The 16,456-nt window shown below is 40.7% G+C and overlaps 1 protein-coding gene across 1 annotated transcript; it reads right to left on the bottom strand.

Moving 5' to 3' along the window:
- Positions 1-1,169: 1,169 nt before the first annotated feature.
- On the bottom strand, positions 1,170-4,466 carry LOC131255244 (receptor-like protein 7). Its single transcript, XM_058255937.1, has one exon. The coding sequence runs from the start codon at positions 4,464-4,466 to the stop codon at positions 1,170-1,172; it is 3,297 nt and encodes a 1,098-aa protein (XP_058111920.1).
- Between the last annotated feature and the right edge of the window lie 11,990 nt (positions 4,467-16,456).

Genomic DNA, 16,456 nt, shown 5'->3' with positions numbered 1-16,456 from the left:
TAAAATAGTAAGTTGCGAATTATAGGAGTTTTAGTTGTAGTTTGATTCCGAAACTTCTCCCATGGTTTAGTATCCCTATTTAAAGGGTTGTAAACTTGTTTATTTCTTTCATCAATCAAATTACAAATTTTATAGAATTTATTTCTAGTTTGCTTCTTTTTTCCCCGTGGATTGGAGAAGTCTCTGTGAGGAGTCCAAAGAAGCTCCGTGGAATCGGAGTAGTTATCCTTGAGGAAGACGGTGATCAACCTCATCACATTCATCCCTGAGTCACTCCCGCGCGCCCTCGGGATTGGGCCTAGGTTTCACTTTGTATGTGGAGCTTCGACAAACCTTGCCCAACCCTTTGCAACTATTAGTGGGTCGAGTGTGGCCTAGATTTGAGGTGGAGTTCAAATAGGAAATGAAGCTTGGAAAGGAAAGAATGGAGGAGGCCCGAAAGCCTACAATCACTCAATCTCAACTTGTGGAGATGAGGGAGTGCCGATGATAAGGCCAGGCCCCACTTGCTACCCTGCGCTGAGGTGTTTACCTAGTTGAGATGGAGTTCTCTCAAACTCAATAAAATTTTGGATGAGTGCTCCTATAGTTGGAATTTTGAGTTTCAGCTAGTAATTGTAAGATGGATTGAGGGAAACCAAACTGGTCAAGAAATAAGCATGAAATGTGCTTGTTAGATACATATGACATAATAAGATATAATAGTATACATGTCATCCTCAATCTTTTTGTAATTATGTGTTTTTGAGTTCTTCCAACTTTCTTCCAGGTTTGATTCTCTCTCTCTAAAGAAAGGTGGGAGCACACCACCTGTAACTTTGTAGATAGGAAATAAAAGTTACATAGTACCAAAGTGGGCCCAACATTATGATCTAGGCCTCAACTCAATAAAGCAGGAATTTTAAAAAAAAAAAGAAAAAGAAAAAAAGAAAACCTATACAAGAATTTTATAGCCAAGATATATCCAAACTAACTCTAACAGAGCAAAGGGATCCTCAACATCTTTGATCCACAACTTACTTCCGAAGAAAATTACTTTTTAAAAATAAAGTGAAGAGACCATAGCGAATCAATTGCACAACATGGCTGCACCGGCCAACTGAAGCACAAGAGCCATCACCAAAGCCACCTAGGTCCAATCCTCTTAGCATTGATGCATTAGAATAAATTCATCGCATGAAAAAAATCAACAGAAGCATTTTATCAATAAATATAGTGAATTCTCTCATTCCCTTTGTCCAAAGTGCTAGAGTCCAAAAAAGAATTCCCATTCCCACTCCGTAACCAACTCCAAACCCAATCCATAAGGATTGCCAATCGTATTTGCTATCAAATTGTACCAGCGGTGGTGAATCATCAACATATTTACATTTCTTCGACAGTGGAGGGCCACATAATCCCAAGTTCCCTAAAAAGGATTTATTCGTAAAAGTATTGAATTGTGGACCTTGCGGTATGCTTCCGACCAGGAGGTTCTGAGAGAGGTCCAGCACCTCAAGAAATGTTAGCTTTGTTAGTTGTGAAGGGATCGGCCCTGATAAATTATTATGCGAGAGATCTAATGACTCAAGTTCATTTATGTCTCCCAATGATACCGGAATTTGGCCTATGAGACTATTGTAGGATATATTGAGCACATGCAATGAATTTAGATCCCCGACTTCTTCTGGAATATCTCCATGAAGCTGGTTATTTGAGAGATCCACTACTGTGAAGGCAATAAGAATCTTTACCAGTTCCATTTCCAGCCCTTTGCTCACTATAGTCACTCTATCTTGATAGTATCCATTGCCAAATGTTTTACTAAGGAACTGAGATTGGGATTTGGCCTTCTCCATCATTGCCTTCCAACTCCTGAACATATTTGATGGCAAGCTACCCATGAAGTTATTGGAAGAGAGGTCCAAGATTTGTAGCAGAGGAAATGAGTGATTTGTCAGGGGGTGTCCAATAGTGCCATGAAATTTGTTGGATCTCAAGATGAAAACACGCAAATGGGACAAATTTTCCAACCAAAATGGGAAGGTGTCATATATTTGATTGTTTCCAAGGTTTAACACCTCCAACTTCTTACACTTGGCCAAAGACCTTGGCACCTGCCCTTCCAACCGATTTTCACTGAGATCGAGTGTCTCTAGTGTGCATCCCTCTTTGAAGGTTTGAAGCAAAGTGCCATGAAATGCATTTCCTCTAAGATTCAACACAATGAGGGCATCACTGATTTCACCCAAACATGGTGGAATTGAACCATTAAAGTGGTTGTTGGATAGATCAAGGACTTGTAAGGAAGTGCAATTGCAAATAAGTGATGGAACTTCACCATTGAGATTATTGCTCGAAAGTGAAAAGTAAATGGAAGGTAGAGGGATTAGAATTGAGCCTTTTAGCTTGTTAAAGCTTACATCAAGATATTTCAACGGACTTAAGGAAAGAAGAGGAAATGGTTGCTCTAAGCCCTCTAAAGCATTATGAGAAAGATTCAAACAAAACAAACTGCCATTTCCAACCTTCCATATCCAGTTGGGTATTTCACCATTGATTCTGTTATTGGAAATGTCCAAATAACGCATCCGTTCTTGGTTTCTCAAGATATCTGGAAATTTGCTAATGTTGCAAGATCTTAATGACAAATACGCAATTTGGGGGAACGATAAGAAGGTTGAATTGCTTTCTTTGATTGAGATATTGTTATATGAAAGACTGAGGGACCAGAGCTTAGAAAGGTTCTGGAATAAGCCAAGGTCCACATCACCACTGAAATTGTTTGATGAAAGCATGAGGAATTGAAGCATGGTAAGTTCAAAGATGGACCTTGGAATAGGACCCTGCAACTTGTTGTTATACAAATTGATCCCTCGTAAAGAAGATGCATTGTGGAACTCGCCAAGTCGACCACTAAATTGGTTACTTGAGAGATCCAAATATTGTAACGATGGGAGTGAAAACAATGAAGATGGGATGCTCCCACTAAGTGAATTGTTGGAAAAGTCGAACACTATACAATTCAGAAGCTCATGTCCATATAAAGAAGGGATTGTGCCGTTGAAATTATTGGATGAAAGAAAGAGCTCCATGAGCATGGTGTGTTCAAAGATTGACCTTGGAATAGGCCCCCACAACTTGTTGTTACTCAAGAAAATCCTCTGTAACAGTGTAGAAGATGCATTTTGGAACTCTTCAAGCTGACCACTAAATTGGTTGTATTGGAGTTCCAGAACATATAATGATGGGAGTGAAAACAATGATGATGGGATTGTCCCACTCAATGAATTGTTGGAAAGGAGGAGCACTTCAAGATTTTGAAGCTTGTTGCCATAGGAAGATGCAATTGGACCGCTGAAACCATTGGATGAAAGGTCCAAATACATGAGTTTATCTAGCCTCACAAGCCATGATGACAATGGCCCTGATAGCTTGCAATCTCTGAGTTCCAACACGGTCAGCAATTTCAAATTAGCCAACGACTCCTGTAGCTTGCTGCAAAATTCAGTGTCGGATAGGAACAGCTGTCGGAGAGTATTGTTTGGAGGGATTTCACCTGTGAGAAGTGGATTGTATCCTACATCCAGGGTTTGTAGGTTTGGCAGCCTGAAAATACTCTCCGGAAATTTTCCATACAACCCACAATGACTGAGAGCTAGTGACGTTAAAGAAGACAAGTTCCCTATGAAGTTGGGTACGACAGAAAAGAGATTGTTTCCACTGAGATGAAGTTCAGATAGGAAAGACAGATTGGAAATGGAAGAATGGATAGGGCCTGAGAGACCACAATTACTCAAGCTCAACTTGCCAAGACTAGGGAGTGCAGAGGATAAGGCCAGGCCCCACTCGCTACCCTCAGCTGAGATGTATACCCGATCGAGATACAGTTCTCTCAGACTGGAAAGGTTTTGGATGAGTGCTCCAATGTTGGGGTTTTCAAGTTGAAGGGAATTGAAAGATAGATCGAGAGAAACCAAGCTGGTCAACATCGATATTTCAAGTGGGATTTGGCCATAGAGATTTGAAGAAGAGAGGTTGAGATGGGTTAGACTGGTGAGCTGCTGAAACCCAGATGGGATTGGAGAGGGATTGAAGTTATTGGAAGCGAGGTTGAGGTTCTGCAGGCTTTGAAGACGAAAGATGCTTTCAAAATCGACCTGACCATATATATGAAGGTAGCTGAGGTCGAGCCCAATCACGTGACCGGTGGCACCATCGCACGTGATGCCATTCCAAGAACAGCAATCCCTGTTGTCAGGATTCCAAGAGGAGAGTTTAGGGAAGTAAAAGCCGTGCTTCAAGTGGAGCAAAGAAGAGAAGTGATCTTCAATGCATTGGTGTTGTGTTGACAAGGCCTGAGTGTTATTCTCAGTGGCAAAGGCAAAAGAGGAGAAGAAAAGGAGGGAAGAGAATAAGAGAAACCTTGATAAAGAAGGAAGAATGGAGAAGAAGATAGGAAATGGAAGAGATAGGAGGAAATCCATTTGATTTGCTTGGAGGGATTTCGGATGTGTGGGAAGAGAAGAGCTTAGGAGGCATTATATAGGCAAGGGAAGGGCGTACTCATCACGATTGCTAACATCTTTTCTTTTCTTTTTTTCTTTGTTTTCTTTTTTCTTTTTTCTTTTTTTATTTTTCATTTTTGCTTCTTTTTTTTTTTGGTCATTTTTGTCTACCCCCATTGATCTAGACCATCTACGATGGGCCCCACCAATGATCAAACCAGACCATTGATCCATATTATCCAATAAAGCCCATCATTGGAATCATCAAATCTGTGAGTCAAATAATTAAATAAGTGCTCTGGATCAATCCACAGCTTGGATTGACCAATCTGTGTGCATTGTGGGGCCCAGTACTGTTTACCAACCGATTTGGCTTTTTCAGCAGTCTGGATCGATGATTTAGGCCCTTCACTTCACGTGCCATATTTTGTCAATTTGTACTTCCTGTTTATATGATCCCAGCCATTGATCCGATGATGCCACCGTGATTGGACGGTCACTATGGACCGGAGTCTTTGAGACAATGCATTTAAACAATTAAAACGTCTCCAATCTCACGGTCATCTCTTTTAAAAATCGAATTTGTTAATTTCAGGAAGGTGCATGTGTCATAATACGATATGTGTGAGATCTCAGCTTTTTATCAGATGCACCGCACCGGAAGCGGATTGGCTGGTGTACCTCACACCGGCTATATAGCTGCTGTATTTACGTCAGCAAGTTATGTGGGTCTGATCATAAGGTATGTGTTATATCCAAACCGTCCATCCATTTGGCGAGCACGTTTTAAGGTTTGAGACGAAAAAAAAGACAGATCTAACTATCAAGTGGACCACACTGCAAAAACAAGTGGGGGATTGAACGTCTACCATTGAAATCCTTTTTGGGGTCAAAAAAGTTTTGGATCAATATGAAATTTGTTTTTCCTCTTCATTCAGGTATTTGTGACCTTATGAACAGATTGGATGTAAAATAAACATTATGGTGGGCCCTAAAAATTGTTTAACGGTGAAAATCATTATCTCGGCTGCTATTTATGGTGTGGTCCAAATGATCTTTGGATATGATTCATTTTTTGGATAATGCTCTAAAATGATCTCTAAAAATAGACGAAGGGTAAAGATATAATAAATACATCACTGTGGGGCCATATAACTTTGATATCCTTTGAACCGAGCTCGAGGAGGAGGGGTCAGTGCTCGTCTTCGCAGGACACGTACATACAGCAGCAATATAGTTGGTGTGTGGTACACCAGCCAGTCCGCTTCCCACTGCACCACTTGGATATTCTGACGTAGAAATCAAGTCATTTCCCACCTCAGGTGGGGTCCGTCATTTCAAGGCAAATGAATGACTCATAAAAGAATGAATTACTCTCAATTACCTGATTGACACAAATAAAAAAATCTTATTAATTAGACTGCAACAAACAAACATAGGGTCCAAATTTAGAATGAATAAACAAACTCCAGTTGACTTTATACCTTAGGCTCCACCAGAAGTGTGACATTGTGTGATTTCACAGGCAGAAGATCTAACCATCATTTCCAACCTAATGGAATGCTCAGATCTCACACACGCATTTCATATTTGCACATGCAACCGCTTATGCTTTGCGACGTATCCTGCTCTACAGCGCAAACCTCAATTGCTTCTTATGGTATAGAGACGATTTAAATGGTTAATCTCAAACTCTGGATTTAATTCTACAATTGCTATTAGCAACTAGGGCTTGAACCTAAGCACGACTGAGGCTTGCCCTATATACTTTCTACATAGAGGTACAACCAAAATTAAAATTGAGTTATGCAGGTGGATTTTGACAAAATGTGGGCCTCAAAGACATTTACCATCTTAAATTCATCGATGTTCATCAGCTGGTCACGTGCTTCCAAAAGAAAGAGAGACATCGAATACATGAAAGGCTCCAAAATGGTTAAAGACTCTTTTTTCCAAGCGAAGCATGCCCACCACATGATCCATCCCACCTAAAACTCAGCCTCAGCCTCTACATGGGAGAATGTGATATTTAATTCTACTTGTGCCGGCAGCACTAAAAAGGATCACATGTGGTAGGTATTGAAAAAAGAAATTTTAATGTGAACATAGACTCCAAGGTCAATCTTCCAAACAGCAGGTGATGAGAAAAGAGAAATTATTGACTACCAGCGAGTCATGCACGGCAAACTCTTTTATAATATTTTATAGTAGCTATAATGGACTTTTTTAAAAATAATAATAATAAATAATTTTAATTTTTAAATTAAAGAAGATTGAAAAATAAGTTGGAGTGGTTGTAACCTCTCTTCCCTATTTCGTTTAGTTTTTCTCTTTTTTAGGAGAGGGATTTGTATTTCTCCAAATCTCTTCTAAAGACAACCGAAGAAAACCCTAGAGAAAAGCACACACAGAGGGAGAAGGAGAACACGGGATCAAGGACCTTTGATCCAAGTTGGTGCCTTTGATGTTTTTTAGTTAATTGTTATTATTTCTTAGATATTCGTGATGGACGGCTCAGGTTAGTCATACGTCCATCACTAGCATATAGGTAACATATGTAGGAAGATTCAAATCTCTACCTAATTGATCTTGACTTTCTGGGTAGGGAATTTTCCTGGCCATGCGGACATGGATGATTCAATCCACGTGGTCTATTTGTGGTCTTTTTGCTTTCTGAGGTCGGAAAAGGCAAGAACCACGAGGATCGGCCGGGCCAATATGATCATCAAATGGACCGTATTGGTCGATGGTGATCTGATTGTTCTTCTTTTATTACTTGTTAACTTAGATTATTCCCATGAGAGTAATTAACACATTGAATGATTCAGATCAGTCATGCGTTCATTGCGTTGATATATTTGGTATATTATGTGATGAGATACAAACCTCTATGCGATTGCTTTTGTGAATTAGCGTAGAGGATTTTGTTGAGCCACCTTGATGTGTGACAATAGATCCACAGGAATCATTTGATTGTTAAGGTCAAAATATGCCTGGACCATGAATATCAGATTGATCTTACTGTCAGATGGGTTACATCGATTAGATGAAAATCCTACTTAAATCATGTAACCCTGACTGATGTGGGCCATGAAGGTTTTAGATCTAGCTTATTAATGGACCTCTCTTCAATCATGAGAAGGCCAATGGTCGGTTTGGAGCTAACCAAAATGTATGATTGAAAAAATTGAGATGTAGAAAATCCCCAATTTATAATTTAGTTTGTCGTAACCAAATCAAATCCAGAGACTGTTGATTCGAAATTCAGTTCAAGTCGATTTGACCGGCAAATCATTTATTTGAGTTGATTCGATTGACAATGAAGTAAATCTGATCGACAGATGATGAAACAGATATGTTCAATTCTAAAGTTGAAAATCTAAATTGATGAATCAATTATACTTATAAATTTGAATATATTATACATGTCCAGATAATTTAAATTATGTCACTGGATGATGGGCGGCCAGTGGGTCCCACATTAGGTTGCGATAATTACAAACCCTAATATTTATGTATTCCCTTCATTCAGATCTATGTTACTTTATGAACAGGTTGAATGGAAAATAAACATCATGGTGGGCCCTAAGAAAGTATCAACCGTGGGTATCATTGTCCCCACTGCTTTCTGTGGTGTGGTCCACTTGAGCTTTGGATCTTTTTATTTTTGAGCTCATTCCCTAAAATGATCGGTAAAAAGGGATGGACAGTGTTGCTATAACAAATACATCATTGTGGGGCCCACAGAACTTGGTGACCTCAACACACCACCAAGGTCGATGGTGTGCGGTACACCATGCAATCTGCTTCTCGGTGGCCTAAATTGAGTTGGCAAAACCGATGAACGAAGTGGATATACAAAACATACATTCAGGTGGGTCCCATTGTCATGGCCTCATCGATCGAATCAAATGCCTAAAAAAAAAAAAAACACGCAGCCCTACCTGCCGATTACAGAGTAGGAGAGAGGTGCATAAAGCCGGAGAGAGAGAGAGAGGCACACATCACCGATTGCAGAAAGAGAGAGGGAGGCACACAACAACGATAGAGAGAGAGAGAGAGAGAGAGAGAGAGAGAGAGATGCTTGCTAGTGTTGTAATAAAGCGTTGCTTAAATGAGGTGGGTTTTCTCTTTTTTCCCTTCTTTTCCAAAATCATCAAGTTGGGCCAGAACCCCATAAAGTTCTTGGCACTTTTTCCTATAATAGCCTATTTGAATGCATGTAAGTTGGCTAAAATGTAAGTGACTTGCAAGGAAGTCACTTACAAGTTGTGTTTGAGGGAGAAAATTCCTGTGTAAGTCACTTATAGGAAAATTGACCAAAAAATTTGCAGGGAGATGGGGGTGAGAAGTCACTTTTCTCTAAGTCACTTAAAGGCTCAACAGTTGGATGTTTAAAAAGTGAAAGAGGGAGAAACGCACCAACAACCACCACTGATCAGCTTCTATAAGAGGGAAATGAGGGTTTTTGGCTCTCCAACCTCCGATCTCTCTCTCTCTCTCTCTCTCTCTCTCTCTCTCTCTCTCCAAATCCTGCCATTCTCTCCCCCTCTTGTTCTTAGCTAACAGATAACCCTCATAAGCCCTCTTTTTTTAACCAGATGGACATTTGTGTTTTCCTTTCATCCATGTCTATATGATCTTATCAACAAGTGTATGGATGGCAAATAAACATTGGGGTGGGCCCTAAGAGATTATATTGGTGGGCATTCAATGACCACTATTTCTTTTGTTGTGGTCCACTAGAGATTTAGATTTGCTTCATTTTTGGCCCATAGCCTAAAAAGATCTGGCAGAACAGATAAATATTATAGATATAAAGCAGATACATCGAGGTGGACCTCATGGTCAAGGTCCCACCCACACTGCTGGTTCCAAGGTCGTAGCCAAGTCACAACCAGATTTATTACCTTGCTGTGATAGTGGTGGCCACCTTAAGAGGTTAAATGGTACATCCGTGTTGTCCACTAATTTTGCCAGCTCATTTTAGGGCTTCGTCCAAAAAAATGAAGCAGATCCAAATCTCAGGTGGGCCACGTCGCAGGGATAAGTGAAGATTGAACATCCACCATTAATAACTTCCAATGGCCCACCGTAATGGATTTTTTTACCATCCATCTTGTTGATAATGTCATTGAGACCATGAATGTTCCAAAACTTGTCATATTGATCCAAAACTAATGTCGCCCGCGGGAACTTTTTTGGGTTCAATCACCACTTTTTGTTTGGCCCGTGTGTATTTGTTGTATTGTGGCCCACTCGAGATTTGCACCTACTGTGTTTTTGGGCCAAGCACTAAAATGAGTTAGCAAAATTGATGGACGATATTTATATACCATACATATATCAAAGTGGGCCCCACGGTCTAGTCTATCAAGGTGAAATTTTTACTCTTAAATTGATGGATGCCATAGATTTACTGGTGAAGTTTTAAATTTACTTTAAATGCTTAAATTGAGTTATTACTCTATATTATAGGTATTTTGAATCCATGGGCCCATATTTATGATCCACTTGTAATTGATTTAGCCTAAAAATTGGTTTAAATATTCTTCTAAGTGGGCTTAACAAAATGACATAACTTGTATTAAGATTTCTCACGTGATTATAAGATTTTGAAATGATTTCCTGCTCATAAAATCTGCTTAGTGTAGATGTACAACTTTTTACTTGTAACTAACTTTCAAGCTCCTCAAATACAAAAACTAACTTATGTGTAAGTAATGTAGAGCTTACATTCAACCAGGATTGCCTATAAGTGACTTTCAATAAGTCACTTACAATTTAACGAACTTACTGGCATCTAAACAGGCCCTAATTAAGTGACTTGCACGTGAATTTCCTCCTCCAAACACCACCCTTGCACAACTTAAAAGGCATCCAAACAACTCCCAAAGAAAAAGCAGAAGAAGACCCTTCTCTCTCTCTCCCTCTCTCTCTCTCTCTCTCACTCAAAATCTCCCAGGGACCTCGATTTTCTTGAAGCTTCCCATTCCAAATAAGAATCAGAAGGAATCAACGGCTCTGATTCCCATAGCTCTTCCGATGGAAATCCTTTTACTGACGAGATCCTCAGCGGAAGTGAAGAAGAAAAGAGAAAGATCCAGAAACAGTACAAGACGGTAATTCCCTTCCTTTTTTTCCCTCACCAAGAAGAGTTATTATACTATTCTAGGGCCGAATTTCAGTTTGTACAAGTGGGGCCCATGGTTCAGTGATCCAAACCGTTGAAGTTATCGGCCCCTCTGTGGATGGGCCCAAGTTGCCAAAAATCTCTAATTGGAAAGTTCCTAGCCGTCAATTAGGTGGCCACCAAATAGACGATTAATACTGAAAGCACTGGAAAGGGTTGCTTTCAGCCGCAAATGGTTCGGATGAGCATTGCTGGGAATTTCCTAGGTGGAAAGTTCAAAGCCTTCAATTAAGTAGCCACCAAATAGATATTTTAATATTGAAAGTACCACAAAGGCTTGCATTGAGCTGTCAATGGTTCAGGGATCCGAACCTTTGACAGTGGATGGCCAGCGTTGCCAGGAATTTCCTAGTGGGAAAGTTCATAGCCTTCAATTAGATGGCCACCAAATAGACGGTTATTACTGAAAGTGTGATGAAAGCTCACATTCAGATGATAAACAGGTTGAATCCTGAATCATGGAAAGGTGGGCCAGTATTCTGTACCCAATGGGACTGACCTTTCAGTGACCCATGCCAATAATTTGGTGGATCCTACAGTTGAAGGACGATGCTAGCAAGAACTTGCCCCTTCAGAGAGTCACACTCATCTGATTCTTGGCATGAAATTAGAAGTTATCATAAAAACATAGCTAACTAGGGGTGTACACAGAACCGATAAACCGGGCCGGAACTGACCAGACCGTCTGGTTCTGAAGTGCACCCGTTCTGGTTCCAGTTCCGAAAATCAAAGAACCGGGTAGTTCGGTTCAGTTCTCAGTTTGGGGTTCCGTAGACCGAACTATGAACCGGAGCATAGAACTGAACCTTGAACCCAAACTTGGAACCGGACTTCTCAGTCAATAAATATTTTAAAAAAATTTAAAACATAAAAAACAAAAAAAATTTAAAAATAAAACCCTAATTTTCCTTTTTCTCCCCGTCTTTCATGGCCTTTCTTTGTCTCTCAATAACCGTGCAGTTGGACTAGATTATAAAACAAACCATGCAATTGGGTTGGATTATAAAATCAAACCATGTAATTAGATTGGATTATAAAAAGCCCAGGACTGTAGAACTGAACTGGTTTTTTATGGTCCGGTTCTAATTCGGTTCTAAGGTGCAAACAGTCCAATTCCGGTTCTGGTTTTCTTGGAACTGTTGGGAACGGTTCGGTTCTAGTTTCAACCTAGAACCGGATGGAACCAAACCATGTGCACCCGTGTAGCTAACCATTTGCTCAAGGAAAATTGGCTGGCATTAATGTTCAATGAAGGAGATTTTGGGTTCATCAAACATCCAATGCAAGCGTCAGATGAATGGTTTGGATCGCCCAAAGGTGCTCTCCACTGGTATGGAATGCTAGCCCAAAATGTGGGTTATTTGAGTGGAATTGTATAATGTCTCCTTGAATTTGTTTCTTACTAGTTTTTCTTTTACATTGTAGAGAAAGATTCGGTTTCGGGTTCCAACTCAGATTCGGATGGATCAGATATTTAGAAGAAATCTAAAGCAATTGACAAGGAAAAGGCAAGAGAAGTAGAAGATGCAGAGGCAGAATCGCAGCTCAATATCAAAGACAAATCAGATGAGTTTAGATTTCCTACAGAAATGGTACTTCTCCATTAATTCTACTTTGAACTTCTCCTTGTTCATTTTACAAATTGCACTGATGATCTTTGGCGCCACTAATGATTTTTCAATCATACGGTTCTGTAAATCCACCACAACTCTCTCAAAGCATACTTGTAAGAAAATGATATTAAAATCACATGATCTTTGGTTGTTTGAGAGCTAACTCAATAGGCTTTTAAATGGGACCAATTATGTTCAATTCAAACATCATAAAAGTGGCCCACATGTTACATGCTGAAAATAATAAGGAGAAACTTGCCTCGAAAGGCACTGACTAACTCTTGCTAGATAATATAACTCCCATCATAAGGCCTTGACGCACAGATTAATTGGACCACTCTGTAAGGACCCAGAGATCAATCAAATCATCATCTGCAGCCCACACATTGTACGAACAGTTTTTGGGACACATTTCTACACTTTTGTGGGGCCACTAAGCATCAGTGGTTCCCCTGGTAGAGGTTGCCTAAGTGCAAGACCTCTAGCCATATGGCAGTGAGGAAAGTGTGCATGGCGTGTAGTTCTCCGGCAGTTCAATTTGTCTTGGGTGATGCCCCACCTCAATTGCGGACCTCCTACTAGCATGGAATCAATGTCGGAAAGCACTTTAGGATTATCTACAGGCTCGTTTGTTGGCTATCAATGTCATACGCGCGGGTGTTGTGGGAGGCTCATTAATTGGCTACCAATGTCAAATGGGTCCTGTGGGGGAGGTTCATTTCTTGGTTATCAATGTCATATGGATGTTGTGGGAGGCTCATTTCTTGGCTATCAATGTCATATGTGACGCAGGGAAGGACGTGATAAGGATGATCACAGTCTTCCTCAAGGATATCTAATAACCAGCGTGATTCCAACTCATCAAAAGAATTTGAATTTCAAAAACTAGCGTGATTCCAACTCATCAAAAAAATTTGAATTTCAAATTATTTTGATGAGTTGGAATCACGCTGGTTATTAATATCTACTCCGAATTCATGGAGCTTCCGTGGACTCATAGAGGTTCCTCGAATTCACGAGAGATAGAAATAGAAGTATTTTCTATTAAATTGAAAAAGAAAAATTGATTGATAATAATAATAATAATCACAAATTTACAGTCCTTTGAATAATGAGCTCTAGCGTAGGATAAAGTTTTAGACTCAAACACTCTAAAAACGTGACTTACTTACTATTTATGGACAATCACCATTCCTACTAGACTTCATGGTTTTTGGCCAAAAATAATAAGTGTCCAATTTGGCATAACCACGTTGTTCTCCTAATTTTTCTAAGCCCTTTTGATGTTAGGCACGACTCCTACAATTCATAAGATCAAAAGTTATGATCTAACTAAAACTTGTTATAAATAGTAAAAACGAAAATAAAATGGGCTTTCGACCATCAATCTGATGGAATCTCCAAATCCGGCGTGGGCAACCCGGGTTGATTAGCTAAAGTACCTTCTCCTACCACAAAATCATATATGATATGTCCAAAAACTCATTCCAGCTTGTGAGATATGAGTATTGTTTTACAGTTCTGACGGTCGGTATCATTTCCACCTCCGATCGGGCTTTCTCTGGTCTATCTTTGCGATGAAAGTGTATGTGACCCGCTCTACATCAACATGGGTGTTGTATGAGGCTCATTTACTGGCTATCAATGTCATAATATGGGTGTTGTGGGAGGCTCATTTGTTGGCTATCAATGTCCTATGGGTGTTGTGGGAGGGCCATTTGTTGGCTATTAATGTCATATGGGTGTTGGGTGTTGTGAATGGTCTACGTTGCTGAAAATCTCCTAGTTAGAAGGCTCCTAGCCCTTCAATTAGGTGACCACCAAATAGACGGTTAATACTGAAATTATGACAAAGGCTCACATTCGGATGATAAACAGGTTGAATCCTGAACCACAGAAAGGTGGGCCAGCATTCTGTACCAATGCGAGGCTGACATTTTAGTGACCCAGGAGATTTTGGGCTCATCGGACATTTAATGTGAGTGCGGGATGAGTGGTCTGGATTGCTCAAAGCTGCTCTTCACTTGTATAGAATGCTAGCCCATTTGTTAACCATGGGGTGTACATCAAGTCGAACCGAGTCGAGCTGGCCTCAGCTCGACTCGGCTTGGCCACTGGCTGAACTCAGCTTGAACTCGGCTCGACTCGCTCCTCGAGCCTGACTTGCCAGTTCAGCTCGATTCGGTCAGCAGCTCAGGCCGAGTTCGCCATTGAGGCATTTCCACAAACACCTAAACTGCAACTTCAAAATCCCACTCTTTTACCAACGGAGGCAATGGTTTTGCAGGTATTTTATCAAACACCTTCTAAGCAATATAAAAACCAAGAAAAACAAAGAGAAAAAGAGTATTTGTTTCATGGGCATACCTTCCTTGCCACCGGCCACATTTCGTTGAGTCATTTTATCAAACAGTTGGTGAGCAACATCAATGGCATAGTAACCGAGTCACCGAACTGGTTCGATCTGAGTTCGATTCGAGTCGAGCTGGGGTCTGTCGAACTCGGTTCGAGTTCAAAAATAGCTCGGCTCGGCTCGTGTACACCCCATGGCTGCAAACCGGTAACAAGCACTCTTGCTAGAAAAAGGCTTTATAATCCTTTAAAATAAAAATAAAAAAATTTTAAAAAACGGTAGGATTATGGTTTTCAATCCTTAAACATATGTTAACAGCATTTGTGTACAAAATCTTAACTGTTCATTAGATGATCCTAGCTGTTTATTGTTGGACTTTTTAGCCACTATCCGTTTGCAATCCTCCAAAACCCTTCAACTGATGGTAAGGATCATCCAACAGGTATGATCTTTTGTGGCAACTCCCATCTAGAGTATGTCCCCACGTATGAACAGTCAGGTCTGAGTACACGTGTGTATTGCATGCATATGGTAGCATAGCTTGATATGAGTGATCACACGGATGGCTCGTACGTACGATGAAGATGGCCCAACCTTTAGGTTGCTAGTTCTGTACCAATCTGATGAACTGTAAAAAATAAAAAAAATAAAATAAAAAAATAAAATAAAAAAGCTTATGGCCCACTTTCAACTTACAGTGTTGCCCTCCTGATGAGCGGATGTGATTGATCTGTGCGTATGATTATCATTGCAGTGGAGGCTACCTAAGCACCGTTCAGATGTTCTAGACATTTTCTAGGTAGGCAATGGCGATGAGCTGGGCCTTCTATTTCAGGTCCGTGCCAGATACCAGTTATGCTAGCAGCAGTAATAAAAGGCCCAGGTACAGCTATTTCTCGATCAAGATGGCCGGTTCAGTGTACGGGGCCTAGCATTCAAGGCTTAGATTGAAATAGTCCACATCTATAAATTGCAATGCATTTTACGTATGAAGGTGTGAGGTGTGGATAACTTTATCTCTTTATCAAGTCTTTACAATGGGGCCAACCTTTGATGTGGATCATTCATTCTATGGGCCTCACCTTTGATGTTGGTCGTCCATCATATGGTGCCCACCTTGGATGTGAGTCATTCATTATTATGACCCGACCTTTGATATGCACTATTCATTATGTTACGTTGGCCATTCATTAAGTGAGGCCCACACCTTCAATACACCATCATCATGTGGAGCCCGCCTTTAATGTGGATCATCCATCATGTGAGCCCCACCTCTAATGTGGGTCGTCCATCATGTAGGGCCCACCTTGGATATGGACCACTCATCATTAGGGCCGACCTTTGATGTGGGTCATCCATCTTGCAAGGCCCACCTTGGATGTGGGTCACTCATCATTAGCGCTAACCTTTAATGTGGATCGTCCATCATGTGGGGCCCACCATCATGTGGAGCCTACCTTTGATGTGGACTATCCATCATGTGGGCCCCACATCATGCAGGGCTTGCCTTGAATGTGGGTCATTCGTCATTAGGGGCTGACCTTTGATGTGGATCGACCATCATGTGGCACCTCAATATGAGCCAACCATCATGTGGGGCCCAGTTTCAATGTCCACTATCCATCATGTGGAGCCTACCTTTGATGTGGACCGTCCATCATGTAGGCCCTACCTTCATGATGTAGGCCCTACCTTGGAGGAGAAACGGAGACCCACTTCAAAGCCTCTCTCTCTCTCTCTCTCTCTGAATGCACTGGGATCTCATTCTGGTTGCATCAACCTGTTAAGAGCGCAGTAGATTTCAGCTGCG

This window comes from Magnolia sinica, chromosome 9 (genome assembly GCF_029962835.1).
Source record: "Magnolia sinica isolate HGM2019 chromosome 9, MsV1, whole genome shotgun sequence".
In the NCBI taxonomy this organism is placed as follows: Eukaryota; Viridiplantae; Streptophyta; class Magnoliopsida; order Magnoliales; family Magnoliaceae; genus Magnolia; species Magnolia sinica.
The sequence above is the reverse complement of the archived record's forward strand: the minus strand, read 5'-3'. Positions and strand labels throughout refer to the sequence as shown.

Bases quoted from the DNA above. Each gene is read 5' to 3' on its own strand.
- LOC131255244 (XM_058255937.1), bottom strand. From the start codon at position 4,466: ATGGATTTCCTCCTATCTCTTCCATTTCCTATCTTCTTCTCCATTCTT.